Source organism: Hyposmocoma kahamanoa, unplaced genomic scaffold, assembly GCF_003589595.1.
Source record: "Hyposmocoma kahamanoa isolate Upper Pololo Valley unplaced genomic scaffold, ASM358959v1 84, whole genome shotgun sequence".
In the NCBI taxonomy this organism is placed as follows: Eukaryota; Metazoa; Arthropoda; class Insecta; order Lepidoptera; family Cosmopterigidae; genus Hyposmocoma; species Hyposmocoma kahamanoa.
In genome coordinates this window covers 996,433-1,022,768 of record NW_020654229.1, presented here as the reverse complement: position 1 = coordinate 1,022,768, position 26,336 = coordinate 996,433, and the positions used below count along the sequence as shown (strand labels likewise).

At 36.1% G+C, this 26,336-nt stretch overlaps 1 protein-coding gene across 1 annotated transcript; it reads right to left on the bottom strand.

Annotated features, from left to right (window-relative positions):
- LOC113234527 (zinc finger and SCAN domain-containing protein 12-like) lies at window positions 1-26,336 on the bottom strand. Its single transcript, XM_026469872.1, has 13 exons — window positions 26,103-26,336; window positions 24,198-24,332; window positions 21,801-22,302; window positions 20,697-20,875; window positions 18,540-18,667; window positions 16,363-16,437; window positions 14,484-14,604; window positions 13,120-13,220; window positions 11,897-11,993; window positions 8,023-8,157; window positions 5,565-5,666; window positions 4,170-4,268; window positions 1-730 (listed from the first exon to the last, which is right to left on the bottom strand). Exons 1-13 carry the CDS (start codon window positions 26,274-26,276, stop codon window positions 542-544), a joined length of 2,037 nt encoding a protein of 678 aa, XP_026325657.1. The 5' UTR covers window positions 26,277-26,336; the 3' UTR covers window positions 1-541.

Sequence of the window (26,336 nt, the reverse complement as noted above, 5' to 3'; positions counted from 1 at the left end):
GCGCTTGAAATTTTCGATTCACTAATCGATTACAAAACCTTTAATTGAATGAACCGAATGTTTTTTGTTCGTACAGCACTATGCAACAGTAGACTATTCATACCTCTATAATTAAAACATAACCTCACTTTTGGACTACCATTTTTCAAATACGATTTTACGATGCTATTCAAATGAATATTGTTGGAAAACGTGACGAGATCTTCGAAATATACGTGAAAGTGTTAATTATTCGATTTATTGAGTGATTTCTTTACAATTATCATGAAACAGTTTTGTTTACTTTTTGTTCAAAATGGATTAGAACAGACTTTAGGTATTTGGTACTCGTCTGAACTGTTATGAACAGGCTTACTATCAGGCGCACGAAAAAACGAATTTGATAATTTTGTGGATTGGATACTTTTTGCTTAACCACGTCCAATTGGTCCATGATGATGCTTGAGATAAAGACGGTCCTAGAGTACGTGTGTGTTGCACTTGCCGTGGTCATTACCATCGATAGTTTAACCAGTTACCTATCGATAGCGACACAACACTGCTAGGTGGTATTCAGCGCACTAGCCAAAGCGTTTAATGGCATAGGTATTGCGTCCTTTTTCCTTCTCCTGTTCCTTGGCGGGCGTGGGATCTTCATATGAGCGAATCGAATGTGTTCTTTCAGGTCGAACGACACGACGTAGGTTTTATCGCACATGCCGCATTTGTGGCGACGCTCTTTTGTGTGTACCTGAGGGGAAGACCATAGAAAAATAAATACAGTAGAAGTGGTTAGTTAGCGTCCGATACATGCCTACTATAGATCTCGAAAGACCTATGTGAGCACAGTCCGCCATTTTTGTATGGTATGGTTGTGTCATTCTTTCGTGCAAATTCTCTAAAATCCTAGGAAAATGCCTTATTGTGTTTTGGAGTGCAAAAATGATAGCCTCACCAAAAATATTACCTGTGGTTGTATTTTTAACCGACTTCAAAAGAGGAGGTTCTCAATCCGACTGTACGATCTTTTTTTTGTTATTAATGTTACGCGATGACTCCGGTATTTGTGAACCGATTTTCATGATTATTTTTTTGTTGGAAAGGGGGTACTTCCATAGTGGTCCCATTTCATTTTGAAGATCCAATCACAATCATCCACCTCGAAGGGTGGCTGTTCACGCATGAAGATTCACTTTTATAAATAGCGCCTAACTTTAATTTAGGAGCAATTACTTTAATGGTTGATTTTGCTATTTCTTCCATTCAAGGCGTTTTTCTCTCAATATACTTTGAGTAGTGTCGTAGTGAGAACCTATTTTTATTATCTCCAGCGTCAAGTCCTGTATAGTGGCGAACTAGGGGATATTTCAATAAAACTTAGCAAATAGAGGTAACTCCACGTACTTTTGAGGTCGGTTTTTTTAGTACTCTGTACTGAGATTATCGGAAAGTCCTATTTTAAAAAATTTTCAATTTTCTGTTTATCGAAATATTTTTTTGTTACATGAAACGAAAGTAAAGTTTATACCCCTGCAATATGGTCGCTTCTTTTTGGAGAACTAAATTGATAATTCCGATTCGTCGTCGTTCAGCTAGTAACCGCTAGATGGCAGCACATTGATTGAAATTTCAATATAATATCAAGACGTCGTAACTTGCAATAATAGGTATTGATGGTATTGAACTTTAAATTATTTAAAACCCAGAATTTGTTATTACTTTTTAAATTTGATATTACGACCAATCAATATCAAGATTTCGTAGCGTTTCAAATTAAGAATTGTTGTGAGTTTTGGCGACATAGGTTTCTCATAGTGATCGAGGCTTAAGACACTTCCATTGTATTTTTTTCATTCGTAGGGAAGACGGTGTTGTTAACCTTTTTTTTCGTTATGATATCAAACGATGGGGTGATCAAGTCAGTTGCAGTTCCACTTAAGAGCTTTAGTAGTACATTGTGTGTTACGGAGGCTAAATAAGAAAATACTAACGAGGGTTTAGCACAAGCCCGAGTTTTGTTTTTTTTTACCGTCCGTGATACATAGTGTTTTTCATCACATTTGCGAGTAAATCAATACAATGTAAATTTGGTTCACAACACAACTGATACCTACCAGTAGTCAGAAATGACATTTTCCAGAAATAACGTTTGGTCGAAATTTCATAACCTCGAAAATAATTTTGAGAGGAAAAGGTTTTTTCTTTTAAACCTAACTTAACCGAACCTAATCGTGTCTTTGCGATAAACATCCAAATTAATCACGTATAATCATTGACTTACAAATAAATGGACGACGGGTCTAATACAAAAACCACGAAAAAAATGTCCCAAGTCAACCTATTCGAAATTTTAATTGTAATGTCATCGCAGTATCGCGCTGTCAGTAGAACAAATGAAGACTAAAGCGGAGTTTGGCGCTCTGTATACGATTTTAGCGCCTTACAAGTGCGGACACTTTTTAGCGCGGACCCGACGTCCATATAATTGTAAGTCAATGCGTATAATACATATTTTAATTACCTCGACGTTTCGGATGTATAGCGGAAAGAGTCAAAGAACACATAGCGGCTGTTAAGAACGGTCATAGAATAGAATACGTTTATTTGCCAGAATACAGTAATTACAAAGGTCTTAAGTAAAATTAGGTACATTGTATTCAACCTGCAAGCAGATGTGCAAATATTAATGGGACTCAATGTTTCTTTAGTCTCTATAGTTTCTAATTAATGTAATGAATTTGTAAATTCTAAGTATTCTTTATTACTATAGAAGCAATGTGTCAAAAGCCATTTTGTCAATTTTAATTTATAAGTATGTCCTTGTAACAATTTAATTTCGTTTGGTAATTTATTGTAAATAATTATACACATGTTGAAGCAGTTATTCTTATAAATTACTTTATGGCAACGAGGTTGGTATAATAAGCCAGCTCAATAAGTCTGCAATAGCCGAGCTGGAGTCAGGACCAAACCACTGCATTGAGCTTCATAATCCCAAGATCCTTTCTACAGATCTATAGTAGAACCGTACGTGAAGCTATTGAAATGAAAAAACACCGTAATTTGAACCGAGAAGACGGTTTTAAGCTTTCATCGTCATGGAATCCAGTTATCAGTTAAAATATAAACGACATCAAGCATAGCCCGACAAGTCGCCGGATGTCGTGAGTGTTGTGTGTCGATATAGTGAGAACCCTAGTACACAAATAAACAATGAAGATCATGTGCGGTTAGTTAGAAAAACTCGCACGGCTAGAAGATGCTGACACCCGCCTCTTCAGTCCCTTCGAGACCATGGACGTTGTAATACGTCCGAAACGTAGAGGTAAATTAAAATTAACTTTTAAACCTAACTTAACCGAACCTAATCGTGTCTTTGCGATAAACATCCAATATATACTGAAAGAACAACTGTTTCGTTATAATTCGGTTTTCGGTGTAACGAAAATTCGAACAAACGTTATTTCGGAAAAAAAATTCGAATTTGTGATAGATTACCCAAAACAACAATTACGGATTTTGCAAATGGAGAGTTTTTTAATCTTTCAACGAAATACAACTCGTACTAAAATAAGTAAAAAGCAAAGACGCATACAACCATGATGGATTAAAATCAATTATAAGAAATTCCTAATAATAAGTATTTATGTAGTATGTGACTGAATTGCAATTAAATTTCTTGTTTTTTAATTAAATTAAATTTGTTTAGATAACATTTTGAGCGAATGTTTTAATTCTGAACTTAAGTACTTGTTTACTTGAACCTAATATATATGAGAAAGTATGTTGTGCTACAAATTTAAAAAACCTTTTTACCGACTATGGCTGTAATGGGAAGAAAAAAGGCCCGAGAGTTTTATTTGAGACATTATAGTCAAGTAACCATATTATTTACGAGCAAATGCGATGAAAATAACAATAACGCACACACTCAGTCCCGCACTAGGGAAACCTTGTATCGCAGGCGCCATGGACACACAGACAACCACAAATCGCAAAGACGTGGGCACTGCCACTGTCCCCGTCACCCTGAGACATAAATTGATAAGACCCATGTCTGTAATTTCACCAGTACCATAGCCCTTCGAAACCGAAACGTAGTAATGGTCACATAACTGCAATACCTCCTTGACCAATTCTTACACAAGGTTTACAAGCTCTACTGCAATGAAAACTGCTCCAATACTCACCAATAACTTGTGTTTGTGTCTTTGTGAATAGGACTTGAACGTCTCTGGGCATAGCGCGCATTTGTACGGACGCTCACCCGTGTGCGTATTTATGTGAACCTGATAGAATAACAACTTAAATAAGTACATTTTTTTTAATAACGCACACACTCAACATAGCCCCGCACTAGGGAAACCCTGTGTTGCGGGTGCCATGCACACACACATAAGGCCATACAAATATTCCTCCCGGCCCGGGAATCGAACCTGGGACCTCTGCGTGGCAGTCCGGTATGGTAACCGTTCGGCCACTGAGGCAGTTTAAATGTATAGAATAGTATTTTTAACCACACACATATATCATAAACCCTCTATTATGTGCTCTGTAACCGCAAATTACCACCAGTATAAAGATAAACTGTTTTGTTAGAACAAATTTCTTATCTGTGAAAGTGTTATTATTGCTTTATAATAACATCAAATTCGATTTTATTATTACATCAAATTTAGAACATCTCTGAAAAACAAAACAATTTGATTCGACCTCAATTCTAAATTATCAGTCGAGATGGAGTTTTATTCGAAATGAAATGTCAAAAGCAAATAATTTTAACAAATCTCACACGTTACTTGATATCGAACGATATGATAATTGGGGCCGACTCTAGTTTGTCTATGAATTAGAAGTAAAAACTACAGTTGCGTGACATGCGTGAGAAAAGTCTTTATTTGCCGCCATTTGGCCAGTCACAACATGCGGTTCCTAAGCACATAGAGAGCTTATAATATATGTATAGATAAAGCAGTGTATGTACTTGCCATCGAGTATATAACTAGAAATAGAGACGAAATAAGGGCCATCCATCCCTGGCAACTCATCAGGCAAAAGGGCCTTATATTACTTTTAAATATCAACTCTCGTTTGCGTTGAAATCACAAATTAGAAAGCTGAAATAGTACAGCGCCAACAACTGATCCGTGTGTACGTGTCCGTATATTCCGAAAATATTATGTATGTATTCTAATAAAGATAATATCTCTAACAATGGAGGCTGTTTCATTCGGTTTTGTGGGAAAAATAGCAAAACATCTAAGTAATTACAAAACAAACGGAATCACATTTCATCGGTAATTAAATATTAAATACGTAATTTTGCAATTTTCGTCCATTATAGCAAGGCTCAAGTTAAACTGGTCGATTTGAAGTGAAACAATTGACGACACCCGTCAACTGTTTCGAATCCGGGCTGGCTAATCGAAGCGCAGTTGTTACCGTAATGATTTGGCAGAATAGGTTTCAAACAAACTAAATTACATTTGTCTCTATTTCTGGTTATATACTCGATGGGTGAAAAGGGCGGTTTGTAAGAAAATCAGCGCGATGAGAAATTCATACTCTAAGGTAAATAAACTTACTCTCAAATTAGTGTGCATTCTGAAACTCTTTGGGCACATGGGACATTGATGTGGGCGTTCTCCAGTGTGGACCCGTTGGTGGTACTTCAGTTGAACTTCCGACTGGAAAAAACATAATAATAACGTACACGTTTACAGCTCCGCACTAGGGATACCCGGTATCGCGGGTGCCATGACCACATACATGATCAATCACAAATTACACACAAACTCACGAGATAAATAAATGTGGTCATACAAATAGTTTTCTCGGCCTGAGAATCGAACCCGGGACGTTTGCGTGGCAGTCCGACCACAGAGGCAGTTCGGAAACATGACGTGATACAGCAACTTCAATTCAAATTCAACAAATTCAAATTATCAAATTTCCACTACACGTCCACCTGTTCACAGGTCTAGAGTGAATATCATATATAATGGTATGTTTTTTCTGTATAATTTTTCAAAATGGAGGTAAAAATGTGGTATGAAATAGTAAATACTTTTGTAGTTGGCATTTTAATTATTTAAATTATACCTCTTTTAGTTGTTACTAGCTGTTCCCAATGAGTAGACAAATGTCTACAGATATAAAGAGTGACATAGAATGGTTAAAACCACCAAACTTTTTTATTTATTTTTTAACGCACACACTTAACATAGCCCCGCACTAGGGAAACCCTGTGTCGCCGGTGCCATGGACACACACATAGACAACCACAAATTATACCCAAACTCACGAGAGAAATAAATGTAGGCTATTCAAATATTTATCCCGGTCCGGGAATCGAACCAGGGACCTCTGCGTGGCAATCGGCACGGTAACCGTTCGGCCACGGAGGCAGTTGAATAATAATTAAATACCTTTTCCAATTCTGGATTTCGAAAATAAAGTGTATGGAAGTATGTAATGTCCACAGGACAACAATAAATACAGTAGAAGTGCTTAGTTTGCGTGTCACGTGTGCCAATCGTACGCGGAGTTCCGCAAACTTGAGCTCAGTCCGCCATGTTCGCTTTGAACGTTATGGTCGTGTCAATTACCTCGCTAAAAACCCCGAAAATTGTAGAAAAATGCCGTATTTATAGCCTGTTCCAATCCATTTTCAAGAAATAGTAAACAAACCTGTTTGGTTAAAATTCTAAAGTAAACACTCAATTAAATCGAATAAGTTTCACGTATATTTCGAAGTTTTCAACTTGATATCTCATCACTTTTTTTAACAATATTAATTAGAATAGCATCGTAAATCGTATTTGAAAATGGTAGTTCAAAAGTGAGGTTATTTTTCATCTATACTTGTATGACTTGTTTATGGTTGCATAGTGTTGTACGAATTCCGTTCATTCAATGAAAGTTTTTGTAACTGATTGGTCAATCGAAAATTTCAATCGCAATCGAACGAGTATCTAAGAGTTGAAGGAGGACATAAAATTAAGATTTCGGAAATTTTAAATATGTGCTTTTATAAGTTATGTAAAATGAAAACTGCTAGAATGACTCAATTAAACAAATCGATTCATTCAATTAAATTAATCGATTTATAGTTTGCTTTACCATTGGCCGTCACTCAACCGTCTATGGTCAGTGATTCAAACGAAGTATATTTGCTTTGGAGTGCAGAAATGATAGTCTTGTAATATATTGTGTTTCGTATCATCATTAAGTTTTATTTAATTTAATTTTAATAAATGTTCAATTTTCTGTTTGTCGTAATATTTTTTTTTGTTACAAGAAACGACCGCTGTAATATGGTCGCTTCGTTTTTGACGAACTAAGTAAACAACTCGAATTCGTCGTCGTTCTGCTATTAACCGCTAGATGGCAGCACATTGATTGAAATTTCATTGTACAATCAAAACGTGCAATAATAGGTGTTGCTGGTAATGAAGTTTCAACGATATGCCAACAGCGTAAAGTTTAAATTATATTAACAGCCAATCAGTCATTACCAAGATTCATCGAGTATATAACCAGAAACAGAGACGAAATAAGGGTCCTATATTCCTGGTAACATATTAGCGACTCCCGTTTGCGCTGAAATATAGACAGGCCAACTACTGACCTGTGTGTATGTCTCCGTATATTCCAAAAAATATTCTGTATTTACTCGGAATCACATTTCATCGGTAATTAAATATTAAATATGTAATTTTGCAATTTTTCTCTATTATAGCAAAGCTCAAGTTAACTGGTCGATTTGAAGTGAAACAGGTGACGAACTCGGGCTGGCAAAAAAATGGCTCGGTCTCCCATTTTTTTGCCATTTTTTAGAACCTAAAATATATTTCACAAAGGCCGTGTATTAACCTCAAAGCATGTTTAAATAAAAACATGAACCCAGAAAGCCAGTAGAAAGCATGACTTTGGAGATATTTCTATGTACTATACTGGTTATGTATAAGGTACACTTTAGCGCTTCCATTGTTTTTTTTCTTTCGTGGTAATGTCAAACGTGAGGGACGAAACGTGACTTACCGGATAGCTGTGAGCGCAGACTTCGCACATGTACTGGCGGGGGGCCGCGCCTGGCTGCGGCTTCTCGCTGGGCGCGCGGTGAACGCGCTTCCAGTGGATTGAGAGGCTGCGGTCTGACACAAAGGTGGCGCCGCACTGGAATACACGAAAATAAGTTATAAGCCTTGAAGTAACTGGCACTACATAGCTCAAAATTAAAAATGCTCAGCACAGGACCATTAATTGTAATGGCAATTAAAATAAATCCCCAAAAAAATTTCATCCCAATCACGGACTAATTTCGCACCCCTCCTGGAAGAATGGCATAAGTCGAGTTACGTTAAACATGTTTATCGCTCTATTAGATACAGAAAAATATAACCCACGTGCTCTCTAATTCTTGTAACTCTATCGATTATTGTAGACAGATTTACAAGACTTGGCGAGGATGTGGGTTATATTTTTCTTTATCTAACGGAGCAATAACCGTTTTCGACGTAACTACACTCAAATTCAAAATAATCTTTTATAATAATAATAACGCACACACTCAACATAGCCCCGCACTAGGGAAACCCTGTGTCGCGGGTGCTATGGACACACACACATAGACAACCACAAATTACACCCAAACTCACGAGAGAAATAAATGTAGGCCATATAAATATTTCTCCCGGCCCGGGAATCGAACCTGGGACCTCTGCGTGGCAGTCCGGCATGGTAACCGTTCGGCCACTGAGGCAGTTTATTTCATAGGTAACTCTACTCAATGCTCAAGTCAGGATCTGAGTATGATTTCAAGCACTGGAAATACGACCCTAATAGCAGTTACTTGAGTATGATTTCGAGTGCTTTAAACCATACTCAAATCCTGACTTGAGCATTGAGTAGAGTTCTAGAATACGACCCTGAGTGGCACTGCAACTGTTATGGATCGGCGTGTTACTTAACACCAGACGTCACTTGCTATTATATAAAAAAAGATGGAAGGTAGCGTAATGTAGAGGCATAACAGTCGTATCTCAACTCGTAGTAATTGGGTCGAGCTCCAGAGACACTGGCTTAATTTTAGAATTTATTTTTTTACAAACGAAATTGAAGCTATTTGAAAAATGTACATATCGACGCCTCCTACGTAAAGTATCGTATGTCGAAATTGCCAAGTTTACAGGGGAGTGTTTTAAAGTTCTCCGTTTCATTCGGCAAAGCTTGTTACTCACATAGAGTGATCATCTAATAGATCATCTAACCGATATCTAGGATTTTATGATACTCAACGTGTGTAACGAGATTTGCCGAATAAAAGTGAGAAATCTAAAGTCACGTGTTATGCTTATTTCAGTGAATTCAGAACTTTAAAAGGCTCCCCTGTAAACTTGGCAATTTTGACATACGATACTTTACGTGGGAGGGGTCGACATATCGTATACTATACGTTTTCTATTTAGTTCAGTTGATATAAAAAAAAAATTGGTATATGTAAAGTACCTATTGAAGACAGCGGTTTTCTTGTCAAATTTCGAGGTAAGTTTGTTTTTTATTCTATCGTGAAAATTTTTGAGAATCGTGTTTTCAGACCGTATTGTAATCAGTGTGAAAGGGTTGTAACCCTAACTAGCTGTGAACAGGTTCACGGCAATGAAATGGGAAACTTCCGGCCCACAAAATTTATTAAAGTAGTAAAGTTTAAAGAAAGGCTGTAACAATATAAAGGTAAATGTAAAAAACAGGTATAACAGTATAAAACACTCCCTACACTTTATTATTAAGGCACTTACCCCTAAATGGACCGAGAAACTCAATTACAGAAATAGATAAATGAAGGGTGTAGACTTATAAATTATTACACATGATTAGCTTATTAACAGCTCTGACTGTTGTGGCGGTCGAGCTGGGAGTGACCGTGGTACGAAAACAAAATGAGAAAGTGAAGGAAGATGGAACAATTCAAATTTAAAATTTAAATACAAGTAAAATAAAAAAAATGATAAGATACAAGAGGAGAGAGGCGATACAAAGAGGTGAGCTGACGGTGTAAGGTCACACCGTCACAAGTGTATATCCTCTAATTAACCGACTTCAAAAAAGGAGGAGGTTCTCAATTCGATTGTATGTTTTTTTTTTGTATGTATGTTACGCGATAACTCCGGTATTTGTGAACCGATTTTCATGATTCTTTTTTGTTGGAAAGGGGGTACTTCCATAGTGGTCCCATTTCATTTTGAAGAAAATCATCCACCTCAAAGGGTGGCTGTTCACGCATGAAGTTTCATTTTTGTAAATAGCGCCTAACTTTAATTTAGGAGCAATTACTTTTAGCAATTATTTAGTTGATTTTGCTATTTCTCCAATTCAAGGCGTTTTTCTCTCGATATACTTTGAGTAGTGTCGTAGTGAGAACCTATTTTTATTATCTCCAGTATCAAGTCCCGTATAGTGGCGAACTAGGGGATATTTCAATGAAACTTAGCAAATAGACGTAATTCCACGTACTTTTGAGGTCGGTCTTTTTAATACTCTGTACTGAGATTATTTACTATATATTTTTTTCCAAAAGTGATTGATTCAATACTTTCACTGTTGTGCGGAATACACCAAAGTCATAAGGTGTTACTGTCCCGAATTTCTAAGTTGTCATGCATTACTAGTTTTATATGTATATACTCCCGAACACGTAATGCGAGCCACCTCGCATTTTTGTCGTAAAGGGCTAGAATACAAAAGCAGTGTTATCGTCGAAGAAAAAGTCTTCCCCCGGTTTTGCAAATCCAAATTCCCAACAAGGACTTATGGAAAAGACGTTTAGTATACTAGTTTCAAATTTGTGTAATAGATTTTGATCAATCAAACATTGTTTAAGCTTAGGGCACTTAATACTGAAAATGCGTGGTGTCTCGAATTAAGTGCCCTGAAGTATTGTCATTTGGTGCGATTGCCAGCTGTAATATCGATTTCTATACTCTAGCCAAATTCGATGTAGAATAAATGTCAACAAACAAAAACGTATGATTTTTAGGGTTTTCATCTCAGACTCTTTCACAGTTACTATACAATTTCAATAATTTCCTACGAAATTCAACTAGATTGTGGATAATACTAAATCTTGAAGCCATGTTTATAATGAATATTATTCAACAGAAGTTTCAAATCACCTAAAAATGACCAGTAATTAATTATTTGTAAAACTGTGTCATCCCTAGTGACTTTTTGATTATTTTTTTTAATGTTCCCATATGTATATCTTACTAAAATTGTTACAGTCGTATTATTTAGGTGAGTTCTTCTAAAAGACCAGCATTTATATATATCATGCTTAAAAGTGTATTAAATGTTGCTATTATTCGTATTGGCTTGGTAAGTTTTAAAGTCTATATAAACATTGAAGTGAGAGATTGCAAACATTCGAGTTCTAGTGGTAATTCAAGTTCAGAATCGGAAATAGATGCTGGATGATTTTAAATGTGGTAAATTAACATCAAATAAAATCCTACAATTTTGTTTCTTTTCATCTACCATTACCTACCATATAACAGTAAATATTAATAGGACGCAAAGACTTATTTGTATTCCTAAATCATACGTATCAATAGGTATTTTGTAAATTTTATAATAATTGTCTAGATAAGTATTACTTCTACTTAACCCAATTACTTACTTACCTATTTAAATTCCAATTAAGGGAGCAGGCCGTGGGCAGAGCAAGCCTTAATAATGAGCATTGAAAAAAATGTTCTTTTCCTATGCCATCATTGGTTGCCTAGCAACGTTTTGTTATTAAACATTCTACATCGAATTTGGCTAGAGTATAGCTGTAATATGATCGCATCTTTTTGTTACACCTTTTTTTTTTACTTTATTTTACTTGGTTAGGGAAATAGAAATAAATTACGCTTACATCCTCGCATGTGCAAGTGGTCCCTTTATGCTGGTCGTCGACGTGCCGCCGAAGCAGCTCGTTGGTAATGAAGCCGTCGCCACAAATGGCACAAGATCTACAAACAATTATAAAAAATATAGATCGATGATTCTTGAAGCGGTCAACATCGACTCCAACCTGAAAGACGTTGAAAAAAAATCATTGGGGTCAAGGTAGTGTTGAAATTCTTATTAAATCTTGGTATAGCGTCTGGCACGGTTTGCTAGAAGACGTCGGTTCGAATCCGGCCGGATCGAAGGAATTTTTTCTGAGTGTTCGATCTTTATGTTAATAATTATAACAAACTAGTGGAGTAATTTCACATAAAAATAATTGAATATCAATTCAATAAAAATTTAAATACAATGAATAGGTACATCTCTAGCTGTAAAGGTATATTATAGATTTCTCATAGACGGCCCGATGGCTAAAAAAGTCGTTGAAAAACCAAATACAAAGATACGACGCAAGCATATAGAAAAATTCGTGAGGTCCGCTGGTTCGCTCCGTCGCTTAGTTGGTATAGCGTCTGCCACGGTATGCTAGAAGAAGTAGGTTCGAACCCGGCTGGATCGAAAGAATTTTTCTGAGTGTTCGATCTTTGTATTAATACTTAATAATCTTTGTTTTTTTTAACGCACACACTTGTAACCCCGCAGTAGGGAAATCCTGTAGCGCGGGTGCCATGGACACACACAGATGTGACGATGCGACCTCCTCTATCGTCATCCCGCCTTTTTATCACCTTTGCTCTGGTTCCTGACCACTTATTTTCAAATTTTGAATTGTTCTTTAATGCCTTTGCCTCGTTCAGCGAGTATATAAACAGAAATAGAGACGAAATGTCATTTAATCTGTATGAAAATTATTCCGCCAAATAATTACGGTGACAACTGTGCTCGGATTGGCCAGCCAGAGAAATAGATGTAGGTCATTTGTATGACTTCTCCCGGCCCGGGAATCGAACCTGAGATCTCTAAGTTTAGTTCAATGTATTAGCCGGCTTAAAAAAGGAGGAAATAGGCAATTCTTTAACCGATTTGAATAAAACTTGGCAAATACATGCAATTCCACAAAGTTTTGAGGCCGATTGTTATTTTATTAACAAGTTTGATTATTTTAAGGACAAGAAAGCGATGTTGAGTTTTCGTGTTAATTAAAAACAATCCCTATACACGCATGTGCAACTTCTTTGCACGTACTTGATCTGCCTGTTGCCGGTGCAACTGTTGTTGCCTGAAACGTGTCGGTGTAGCGCCTCCTCGCTGTGGAACTCCATACTACAGTTAGTGCAGTTGACCATCTGTAAAACATTGCGTTCATTTAACAAATTAACTTTTTCATCAAATTAGCTCTTAAATAATATAATTGCATGGCGGCTAACTTGGTTATAATGTCCCAAATAAAACCCACGGGACTGTTCAATTTCCATTATAGCCATGGTTGGTAGAGTTATTTTTAATTTGTAGCGCGACATACTTCCTTACATAGGTCAGGTTCAAGTTCAAGTAAGGATTCGCTTAAAATGTTATCTGTACAGAAACTTAATTGCAATTCGGCCACATACTATTTAAATGCTTACTATCAAAAATTTCTTATGATTGATTTTAATTATTTTCTGTATAAAAATTTCGCAATTATGTTTTTCATGTGTTTGTTTTTTTCGAGTTGTACTATCTATGGAAGAATTAAAAAAGAAAAAAAAAGTTATAAATTTTAATGCTCATTTGTCTTAGAAATCAGAAATCAGAAACATTTATTGTATGAATTGGTAAAATACAGGTGTTACTTACAAGTGATTAGATCTACAATTCTTACCCAAATCAGGCGTACAATGTCTTAAAATTACTATTCAATTAAAATTTATTACAATTTAAATGTCTAAAAATTTAAAAATATAATTAAGTTAGTTATACAATTGTCAAATATTTGATGTCTTTATATAAAATTCGTTAAGATTGTAAAAAACTTTGTCAATTAACCATTTTTTTAAATAAGCTTTAAATTGATCACCATTTAAACATTTCATTTCCATTGGAAGTCTGTTATAAATTCTAATCGCTGTTACATAGGTGCTGCGGTCAAAGATCGTGCTGTTTATTTTAGGGAGGACAAGACGGTCCTTGTTTCTGACGTTAACGGAGTGTACATTAGATATTTTAGTAAAGAAGTTACTGTGATCACGTACAAAAATCATATTTCCAAAATATATATTCCTGTTAAAGTCAGGAAACCCTTTTCTTTGTACAGACTTCTTAGAGAATAGTCTTACTTTTGAGGCCTAACATAAAATACTTATCTTTGAGGCCCAACATAAAATTATCAAAGTTTAAATATCAATCGATGTAATTTATTTTATGTTTCAGGGAACGAGGATCAATCATTCAAAAAGATGACCATTTAGATTTCTTTGCCTGCTGCTTTTGCAAATTTAAAATAATCATTTAAATACACGCCTTACAAATGTACGTACCTTCGACATTGAAGTCAGGCCTCTTGCCGCTATTCTACTGAACCACTACTACTTTGCCCTAATGATAATAAATAATAAAGAGAGGCGTGTTACCTTAGTGTGCATGGTTTTGTGGCGCGACAATTCAATAGTGCCTGCTATAGATTCCCCGCAAATAACACAAGTGACGGGTGTGTGGTTTTCTCGTACGTGATTCAGCTGAGTGCTCTTTGCACTGGAACAAATGGAAATGTGTTTGGGAATCGATTTTAGAATAGAATCGATTTTTATTGCAATGCCCCTACACATAGATACAAAAAAGAAAATACTGATAACAAGCAAAACAAAATAAAAAATAGAATAAAACAAAAAAAAACAACATAAAATAAGACCAAACTGACAAACAGCAAAAAAACAAAAAATAGCAACCCTCATGGAAGAATGGCATAAGTGGAGCTACGTCAAAAGTGTTTATTGCTCCATTAGATACATAAAAATATAACCCAGATCCTCTCCAATTCTCGTAACTCTACCTACATTATTAGTCAATAGAGTTACAAGAATTGGAGAGGATTTTGATGATCCTTTCTTTGTTGGAAAGAGGGTACCTCAGTATTGGTCCCATTTAAATTTGAAGAAAATACTCCACCTGTAATAGTGGCACACTAGCAGTGGCGATTTTCACCGGCTTGCCTAACATTTTCCACGTATAATCAAATACTACATTTTGTGCTAAATTTTATGTGTAGAATAAGTTAACCAGTGAAGTATACTAGTACCTTGTTTGCTAATAAATTGTGTTAAGGGGTAACGTCACGGTTGATTTCCATACAAAATGAATTCGATTTTCGTTACTGCGGCTGTTTTTATAAGCCTGAAATATCGAGTATAAACCAGAAAAAGAGTTCCCCTTTAAGGGCCAACCGTCTCTGGCAACTCATCAGACAAATGGGCCTTATATCACTTTTTATTATTATTATTAGTTTTTGTGAGTTTTTTTAAAAAAGACTGGTGCCCACCGCCGCCTAACAGAACGATATGATAATTGGGGCCGACTCTAGTTTGTCTATGAATTAGAAATAAAAACTACAGTTGCGTGATATGCGTGAGAAAAGTCTTTATTTGCCGCCATTTGGCCAGTCGCAACATGCGGTTCCTAAACACATAGAGAGCTTATAATATGTGTATAGATAAAGCCACTACTGAGAACCACTACTTATTGGAAAGAGGGTACCCTCTTTCCAATAAAAAAAGAATCTTCAAAATCGGTGCACAAATCAAAGAGTTATCGCGTAACATAACGCGATTCGTTCTGTGTACCGTCTAGGCTCTCGGGTTTCTCTCAGAGAAAAGTTTAAGGAGACTGGTATCATGACTGTGGCATCACAGTACATTTACTCAAATATTTTATATGCCCGTAAAAATATACATAATTTCAATAAGAAAGAAGATAGATATCCATAATATTAACCTAAGAGCTAAGTCCAAACTCATGGTACCACGATTTCGTTTAACGAAGGTAAACAACTCTTTTATGGGGAACTGTATACGTTTTTACAATAAGATTCCGGAGCATATATTAAGTTTATCATTTCCTAAGTTTAAAAACTACATTAAAAATATTTTGATCGAAAAATCATATTACAAAGTTGAAGACTACGTGTTAGATGAAGATGTATGGAAAGACGACATGGCTCCAGAATCCACACAAATTTGATTCAAAGTGTATTCCATAGCATTTAAGTTTATTTGAAAAGAGCAATCCCTAGAGTTTCTTGCTCGTTCTTCTCAGGGAGGTCAGCGTAGCGAACGAGCAGAAGCTTAAATGTGACGTTTTCAAGTGTAAATTTATTTTACCTATGGAATAAATAATCTTTGACTTTGACTTTGACATATGCACAAAAAAATACAGCAAAAATTTAAAACCTCCTTTTTTTAAGTCGGTTAAAAAGGGAAACTGAAACTTGTAGCTGTAAATAAGAATTGAACTTACTTGAAATTCCTGCCACAGTGTTTGCAGTCATATTTGAAACCTTCGTGCCACCGGTGATGTTGTTTCGCCTTTGTGCTAAAACAAACAAATTATGGCTAAGTAAATTAAAATTCAGTTCTTTAAGTTGGAAATATGAGGAAGTAGGAATGTTTTTTTTAATTTAAAGTAATATTGTATAAAAAGGAAGAAAGGGAGACCATACTTTAGATGAGAAGACGATTTTAAATATGTTGCTGGAGGAGGAGGAGGCAAACAGCAAAAGATAGGGAGAAATGGAAATCTTTGGAACAGGCCTATGTCTTAGGACAAGCTGAAGGTACCGAGTCAACACATTGAGTAATAATAAATAAGTGACATATAATAAGTACGCATGTCATACAATGTGTTAGATAAGTTAGTAAGTTATCAGCAATAGAGGCTATAAATAAATAAACAATTTTTTAATTTTATTGAATTCCACGATGTTGGACCACCACGATAAGCAATTATTTTTGTGAAACGACCCCACTAGTTTGTTATAATTATTAATACAAAGATCGGATATTATTATTATTATATTAGGAACACCCTTATGGGTGATGTTAGATATAGTGTGATGTTATTATTTTTACATCATGAAAAATTATCTCACTTTAACACAAATTTTTTAATTTTTATTTTTAGTACATTACAGCAACTAATTAAGGTTTATTACTGTATACTCATTGACTTACAAATAATGGACGACGGGTCTAATACAAAAACCACGAAAAAAATGTCCCAAGTCAGCCTATTTAAACGTAGTGACATGTCAAGGAATATGAAAAAGCTAAAACGTTGAATTGAAATTGTAATGTCATCGCAGTACTGTCTAATTTTGCTTGCTTCGCTGTCAGTCGAACAAACGAAGACTAGAGCGTGAATGACGCTCTGTATACGATTTTAACGCCCTATAAGTTCGGACACTTTTTAGCGCGGACCCGACGTCCATATAATTGTAAGTCAATGGTCGTTGTCGATAGTTTTATCGATAGATTGTTGAAGAAGATAAAATTTTGCCAAAAATGACTGAATTGTGAATGTTACGAAAGGTTCTAATGATTACTAATTGCGTTATTGCCGTCTTCATTCTTATTTTGACAGGTGGCCTACTAGTATCGAGATCAAAGTTTATTCATATACATTTTAAAAATAATATAATCTATATTGAACTAAAATGAAAAACTTTAAAATATAATAATAACAATAACGCTCACACTCAACATAGCCCCGCACTAGGGAAACCCTGTGTCGCGGGTGCCATGGACACACACATAGACAACCACAAATTACATGAATATTCCTGGGACCTGGGACCTCTGGGTGACAATCCGGCTTGGTAACCGTTCGGCCACGGAGGCACTTACACATGTCTCCCCTTTGTATTTTCCATAAACATAATTCTAAATATAGTGTATGCATGTATGTATGAACTTACAAAAATTTACAATACAAATGAACTTGCGCTCAATAATTGGATGAATAATGGGTCGAGGATGATTCAGATGATACGAGTTCGGCCAATTATTTCATAAGCGTGACCAATATTCAGTCGATAGTCGATAGAATATTTATCGACTGGAATCACTAGTTGCTCGCAAGCGGGCAACACTTTTGCGCAAAGAACTGTCATTTTACTCTGTCTTCAAAAAGGACAGACTATAGTGGAGTAATTTACTCTCCAAATTGGAGAAAGTCTACTTTATCAATAGAAAAATAAGAGTAAAAATAGATAACCACCTCAGTGACGCCGAGTATATTACTTACGGTGTGCCTCAGGGAAGTGTTCTGGGGCCTACACTCTTTTTGGTCTACATTGATTACTCTGTAAATCATTTCCAAATTACCAAATCTTTGCGCAGACGTCACTGCCATCGTTGTGTATGGACAAACTTGGCAACAGGTAAAAAATCGCGCGGAGAGCTCTTTAGTAACTGAACACTGTCTCCTAAGGCACAGACATTTGTCTAGTTTAGGAGCCAGAGGCCTTAGATTTGTTACGCCTTTTCTTCTCTGTGCTACATATGAGGCTAAGGTGTGTTTTTGAATAAAGATATATTATTATTATTAATTTTCCGAAAATAATTGAATATCATAGTGGTCAAATATCGTGACATTGAATAAAGTAAAAAAATTTCGAATGGTGTTTTTTTAGTTACCTATCCTTAGCGACATTACTGCATTGTCTACATTTAAAATGCATACGGTGTTTCCTCAAATGGTTAAGAAGTTTCTCGCGGCTCGGGTAGAATTGCTTGCACACATCGCAGGCGTGGTTCCCGCTCGCCTGAATTGAAGAGAGATAAAATATGATAATCATATAAAATCATCTTTTAGTCTATAGGACAGGCGTGAGTCTAATATATAGAATAATAGATATGCAAAATAATATGGTTAGGTACGTAGCATAATAATAATCTTTATGTATCAAAAAAATGAGGTATATTTCGTTTCAATCCATTTTCAATAAAATTTAAATAAACAAGTCACTGACCCGACCATAGACGATTTAGTGATGGCCATTTGTAATGCCAACTACAAATCGATTAATTAATTGAATGATTCGATTTGTTGAATTGAGTCATACTAGCGGTTTTCCCTACATAACCTATTAAGCATATTTAAAATTTCCGAAATATTAATTTTAAGTCCTCCTTCAAGTCCTTAAACTTGGATACTCGTTCGATTGTGATTGAAATATTCGATTTACTAATCGATTACAAAAACTTTAATTGAAAGAACCGAATGTTTTGTTTCGTACAGCACTATGCAACCATAGACAAGTGATAGATGTATAGGTGAAAAATAACCTCACTTTAGGACTACCATTTTTCAAATACAATTTTACGATGCTATTCAAATAAATATTATTGGAAAAAGTGATGAGATATAAAGTCGAAATCATCGAAATATAAGTGAAAGTGTTACTCTGTCGATTTATTGAGTGATTGTTTTAAAATTTTAACCAAACAGTTTTGTTTACTTTTTGTTGAAAATAGATTGGAACAGACTATATTACAAAATCGTGATGCTCTGACTATCAAATTAGTATTATACTGCATCTTCCCAATAAGCAATTTTAGTAGCAGTAGACCTCCTCGTGAAAGAGTTCGTCCAAAGACGTACTGCCACCTTAACTATTTCTGTCGCCAAGCAGTAATGTTAGCATTACTGCGTTCCGATTTTGAAGGGTAAGGGTTTGGTGAAATTACTGGCACATGGGACTTGTCAACTTATGTCTCAGGGCGACGGGCGCAGTGGCAGTGCCCCTCAGATCTTTGCGATTTAAAGCTCTGAGTGGCACTGCAACTGTTATGGACAGGCGTGTCGCTTACCATCAGTCGCACGACTTGTTCGTCCCGTCACTTGTTATTATAAAAAAACAGTACAATCACAAGAGATTTTCTATTAGTACAACTTAAAGCAAGAAATAAAGTTTACTTTGGCACCATTGACTTACAAATAAATGGACGACGGGTCTAATACAAAAACCACGAAAAAAATGTCCCAAGTCAACCTATTCGAAATTTAAATTGTAATGTCATCGCAGTATCGCGCTGTCAGTAGAACAAATGAAGACTAAAGCGGAGTTTGGCGCTCTGTATACGATTTTAGCGCCTTACAAGTGCGGACACTTTTTAGCGCGGACCCGACGTCCATATAATTGTAAGTCAATGTTTGGCACACTCAGATGTGGAATATTTTATTCAAATTTAAATGGGACCAATACAAAGGTACCCTCCTTCCAGTAAAAAAGAACCACCAAAATCGGTTCTTAAGTGCGGGAGTAATCGTGTAACATACAAAATACAAAAAAATAAAGTCGAATGAAGAACCTCCTCCTTTTTTGAAGTCGGTTAAAAAAGTTGCTATTGACAATTGGACGTAGTTAAACAAAAAGGATCCAACGCACATCCCGTCACTTTCGAGATATGGCAGTTTGAATTTTACAAGTGTTTCCTACTCTTGTTTTACTTTCGAAACTTATAATGACATGTAACTCCAGAGATATTTATTTATGTTCATATGTTGAATTTTTTTTTGCTGATCTAAGAGGTTAGATGTTAGGGACTGTTTGGTACATATTTTTTGATAATTTTGTGGATTGGATCCTTTTTGCTTAACTACGTCCAATTATCAAATTCAAAACAACTCAGTTAAGCGTGAAACACACCGAGAGCAGGTGCGGGTCGGGCGCAGGTCGGGACCACGCCCAGTGTGTTGTCGTCCATAGAAATACACGGAATTAGACCCGTCGCGGTTCCGACCCACCCGCCCCCGCTATCTGTGTGTTTCACGCTTAAATGTGCTCTCACCGGATTATGCCAAACAGCGTGTTTCTCGAACGCCCTCTCCGTCATGAAGCCTCTATAACAAGTCTCACAGCGGAACCTTGCGTTTTTATAAGCATCCGAGTCCTTCCGCGCTTCGACATCCGCCAGTTGTTGTTCTTTGCTAAGAAATTCGACGTCCACGTTGTATAGTTTTGAAAATCCTGAAAGTGAAAATATTAACCTTAACACTTTTATAAACTGTGTTTAAGGTTTAGAAGCGTTGTTAGATATTTAGTTAGAATGACAGGTTTAAACTTGTAAATTAAGAAGGACAATCAAATTGTATTTTTTAAAATTTAATATAGTGTACTATTGACCTCATAATACTAGAAGTCCGTAGTAGTTCATGTGAATAAAATAACTACTTTGGAGCATTCATTCAATGCTCGAGCAAGGACAAGACTATGCAACCATAGACAAGTCATAGATGTGTAGATGAAAAATAACCTCACTTTTGGACTACCATTTTTCAAATACAATTTTACGATGCTATTCAAATTAATAGTAAATTTCAAGTAAAACTTTAAAGCATTCATTCAATGTCCGAGGAAGGACAAGACAAGCTAACAAACTAAGGAACTAGATGACCTAGAAGACCGACCTAGTCAGTTGACCTATTGGACTAAATAGGATCGCTCCATTTAAGGACCGATCGGCACAAGTCTAGCATATATATACTTCTTGCACTGCTAAAGCCTGGCAGTCCCAATAGCAGCCTAAAAACATTATTGTATTGGACGCGCTGGGCGTTAACCGTCTTTTTAGTATAACTTGTCCATAGGATGCATGTGTAAAGTTTGACAAAATGCCTTGAAAAGAGTAATTTTGACTTCTACATCACAACCTGGTACAACATACGGCCAATGCCCTGCGCTCCTTTTCCATATAGTCATCATGGCCGGGGGTTCGGTGACTATATGATGTCATTTTTAAAACCGAAAGACCAGTGGTTATATTCTTCACTAGTTGGTTAAAAATCAAATACACTAAAATATATCGACTATACCTCATCCCTATGACAAACGTCAAATGAACTGTCACGGGGATCGTCCTAGATTGTGTTAGTATAATACAAGTAATACGAACCTATAAAATCCTCCTCAAACTTCTGATTAAATGGTCGCTTTCTCTTCTGTGATTTCCGTTTACGTGCCGTAACAACCAATTCAGTATCACTGTTCACGTCTGTTTCCAATTCCGTTTCCATTTGTTCCTCTTCCGTTTTTAACTGTTCCGTTTTTATCTGTTCCGTCTTCACTTTCTTCAATTTCTTTTTCGACTCTTTCTTTTTCTTTGTCCATTTTACTGGTTTATCCGGTTCCTCCTTTATATCATCGTTGTCGAATAAAAAATCAACCACAGTTAAATCATCAGTTAACGTATCTTCATTTAAACTGTCTATTTCGTTGGCAGTTAAATGCGTAACGGGTACATATAGCAGTGATTCGTTTTTAACTACGTCGTCGATGAATCGGCTTTCGCATAGTTCTTGTTCGGTTGGCAGATATTCGTGGTTCTTTGTTCTAGTTCTCGTTAAGTCTAGTTGAAAATTTGTGCGATCTATTCTGCGGATGTTCGATGTTGTGATCTGAAATGGCAATTAATAAAGGAATTAATTTTAAACACTGATTACACTATCCGACGTCTAGGGCCCTGCGTCTAGAACGGGCATAGTCCCTAGTTAGTGAGCCCCTTATTACACTACTTTGCAGGGCGCTGATTTTAATTCAAATTTGAATCGACCCGATCGGGTAGCCCATCCGCAATATTATACGCCTCGACTCGGAAAAGACGCAGTTTCCCATCGGGAGAAGCAATCAAAATCAAGCTGCAGGCCCACGAACGTCGAGACCGTCGTACGTGTTACTATCATGGCGCCATCGAAGTTTATAAGACATACTATATAAAAACGAGATTTAAAATGATTTCGCAACAGCGAAAAAAACCTTTTTAATTCCTCCATGGACTGTTTTTTTTAATGATTTTGTTGACTCTTTATTTGTTGGAAAGAGGGCACCTCAGTATTGGTCCCATTTAAACTTGAAGAAAATACTCCACCTGCAAGGGTAGCAAACTAGGAGATGAATCCGGTTTTGCACACTTTCCGTTAAACGATTTCAATAAACTTAAGGAATTATAAAAATGTAATTCCACAAATTTTTGAGGTCGGTTTAATAAGGGTGCCCATTAAACGAAGTTCGCGAATGTGCGCTCTCTGCACCTGTGCTTGTACCGTTAAGTGGACCTGTTTAGCAACATCGGATTATTGAGGGATGTTATGATGTTATTGATTTTTAGGTTTAAAATGAATAAACTTGTTTCAACATGTATGTCTTAAAATTTAAATACAATAAATGTAATTCAATTAAAGTGAATAATGTACTGTAAAATCTGGTATCTAACAGTATACGATCGTTTACGAAATTTGAACTAAATTGAGAAGTAAGAAATCCATTATTAGGATTGTCCTTTCAAAATTATCTGCTTGTAAAATTTTGTACAAACAGATAATTTTGAAAGTTGATAAATTACGTTTGGGAAATTGCGTTTGTCTGCTAGGGCGCTAGGCAAGAGCTAGACTAGCGTGGACCAGCTTCAAAAGTGGTTTCTGGGCGAATCCGGCGCCGGCGCGTGTCCGTGCCCTCCTCACCTAAGTCTCCCGTCGCCCGCTATCATGCCGCGCATTAGTCTGTGTGTGTCCATGGATACAGGGTTTCTCTAGTGCAGGGCTATGAGTGTGTTGTTGTTCTTGCCAATTTGAAAACCATAACCAAAATAGACTTGAGCCATGTGCTAAGTCAGTAATAAGAATAATAGTGCTGTTTATTTTGAAGTTATGTTGTTTATGAACATTTTTGCTTTGGATACAAACAAATCTAAGTCTTTAACCGGTTTCGGTCGCAGCCCTCAGTGACGCTGAAATTCTCAGTTTATCCTCCTATTTCATTTATTTATTAGATTCGTCAACACTATTAAACATGGACATAATATAACGCTGCAGGAATTACTCGAGTGTAAACCCTATAATAGGCAAATACAGCATGCACATATAACATAGCATCAGAAGAGTTTACTGCGTGTTATGTTACATACAAACAAATGGATGTGATTATTCAAAGCAAATAATGTAAATGTGGTCAAATGAAATTGTAAAGTTACAGAATTGTTAGTCAGAGCAGTTATATAATAAAGTTTTAAATTTATGTAATGAAAACAAATCCAATTCAGATGACTTGCATTTATATGTTTTATGTAATTAATTGTATTCACGGAAAATTCGGTTGAAAATAGTAATGGAGTCAACATTAGTTGTGAATTGTTTGATATTAAAAGAACGGTAATTGCTTAGCCTGGCATTGCGACGAGGGATAGAAAACCTTTCTTTCATAACCTTCCTTTACTTCAACTTTTCTCGACAATTGTAGCATGTTCACCTTGGCTATCAATTTCCAATCACTAAATATGTAATAAAAAACAAATTACCACAGGATGTTGCACCCTCAAGTCCTGCAAGAAAATGTGCGTACTTCGACATTTCGCACGGAAGCGTGCAGACTTATTGAGCAGTGCACAGCACAGGACACACAAGTGCTGCGGAAGACCATCTGTTGAAGATACCTGGAAGGTCAAGAGTACAATCTTAAAAACCATGTTATTATTACTTGCTTAATGGCGACCACCAGGCTTCAGTATCAGTTTCGAAGAATGCCTCAGGCTCTACGTCGTAAAATCTTATGAGGACAGATCGAAATCCCTGGGCCTCACTACTCTTTAAGAAAGAAGGGTACGGGGTGATCTAATTGAAACTGTTAAAATTCTTCATGGGTTCTGCAATCTTCCAGACCTTCTCAACTGCTTCAAAAGAACAGTACACTCCAGGAATATCAGGGGTCACAACTTGAAAATTGTCCGAAGGCCATCACTCACCAACACTGTCTACCACATCCTCGGCAACAGAGTGGTTTCAAAGTGGAACAAGTTGTCCGAGGATGTGGTTAATGCTAGCTCAGTGAATGTTTTCAAAAGCCGGCTGGACAGCTGGTTAAAAAAGAAGAATTTGTGTCTTCTAGGCATTGACTTACAAATAAATGGACGACGGGTCTAATACAAAAACCACGAAAAAAATGTCCCAAGTCAACCTATTTAAACGTAGTGACATGTGAAGGAATATGAAAAAGCTAAAACGTTGAATTTAAATTGTAATGTCATCGCAGTACTGTCTAATTTTGCTTGCTTCGCTGTCAGTCGAACAAACAAAGACTAAAGCGTGAATGACGCTCTGTATACGATTTTAACTCCCTATAAGTTCGGACACTTTTTAGCGCGGACCCGACGTCCATATAATTGTAAGTCAATGCTTCTAGGTCTTTAAGTTCTAGTGTTTTGTGGACTTTAACAAAAGGATTCAGAAGTATTTGTGAATTCGTGGACTTTATAAAAATTCAACACAGCTTTGATATAGGCATATCAGCTTCAAGCTGCTCACCTATTAATAATAAATAAATTAAAAAAAAATGCAGACAGTCAATATTGATCAAGATTGCCAATGTTAAGACAGCAGCAAGGTAAACCTTTTAGGAAGTTCTTCGACGAACTGCTGTTGTGGAGAACATACTCGAGGTGAAAAAGAACAAAGATGGATAAACTTTGATGTTGTCTAAAGCATAATATTATCAGGGCGAATAAAATCACACAAAATGTTAATAAAGGGAGGAAACCATTGACTTACAAATAAATGGACGACGGGTCTAATACAAAAACCACGAAAAAAATGTCCCAAGTCAACCTATTTAAACGTAGTGACATGTAAAGGAATATGAAAAGGCTAAAACGTTGAATTTAAATTGTAATGTCATCGCAGCACTGTCTAATTTTGCTTGCTTCACTGTCAGTCGAACAAACGAAGACTAAAGCGTGAATGACGCTCTGTATACGATTTTAACGCCCTATAAGTTCGGACACTTTTTAGCGCAGACCCGACGTTCATATAATTGTAAGTCAATGGAGGAAACACATAAAGAAGGGATTTAAGGTTCATAGGATGGGAAATACAGGAATTAAAAATGTAAAATTATACTATGACAACTAGTTCGTAGCTCTAAAAATTGATTTTCGAAAAATTGTAAATACTTATAATTTAAATGAATAAATATGACTATGAATTGATGATTCACAGATTTTTAATTCACACCATTAAAAAAGTGGATGATCTTCATTTTATCACAGTTAACAAACAATTAAAAAAAAACAATTAAAATAAACAAGTTCCGTAAACAATATTCACCATTTACTTTCGAAAACACGCCATATGTACAATATCCGTATTACCACAAAAATATTCGCAAAACATGATTTTTGGTGTATTTAAAATATAACAACAACGCTTACCGGGGTCCCAGTTAGGTCTCCAAAGGTTTGTGATAGATTACACTCGTGTAAATTAAATAACTTTATATCAGTGTTTAGGCATACTCTACACGCAATTAATTCTAAAGGGTCATCGTTATCGTCTATATTCTCACAGTCCACAGTCTCTATTTTGACTGTACGTAGTGGTCTCATTGTGTTTATTATTAGTTTTTATTGATAAATCGTCTTATAAGCTAAATTCACTGCTGATTC

Excerpts from the sequence above, each read along its gene's own strand:
- LOC113234527 (XM_026469872.1), bottom strand. The coding sequence starts at position 26,276 with ATGAGACCACTACGTACAGTCAAAATAGAGACTGTGGACTGTGAGAAT. Across the intron at positions 14,605-16,362 it reads CACTGTGGCAGGAATTTCAA|TGCAAAGAGCACTCAGCTGA; the intron begins GTAAGTTCAATT and ends CATTTGTTCCAG. Across the intron at positions 13,221-14,483 it reads ACAAAACCATGCACACTAAG|ATGGTCAACTGCACTAACTG; the intron begins GTAACACGCCTC and ends AATGTTTTACAG.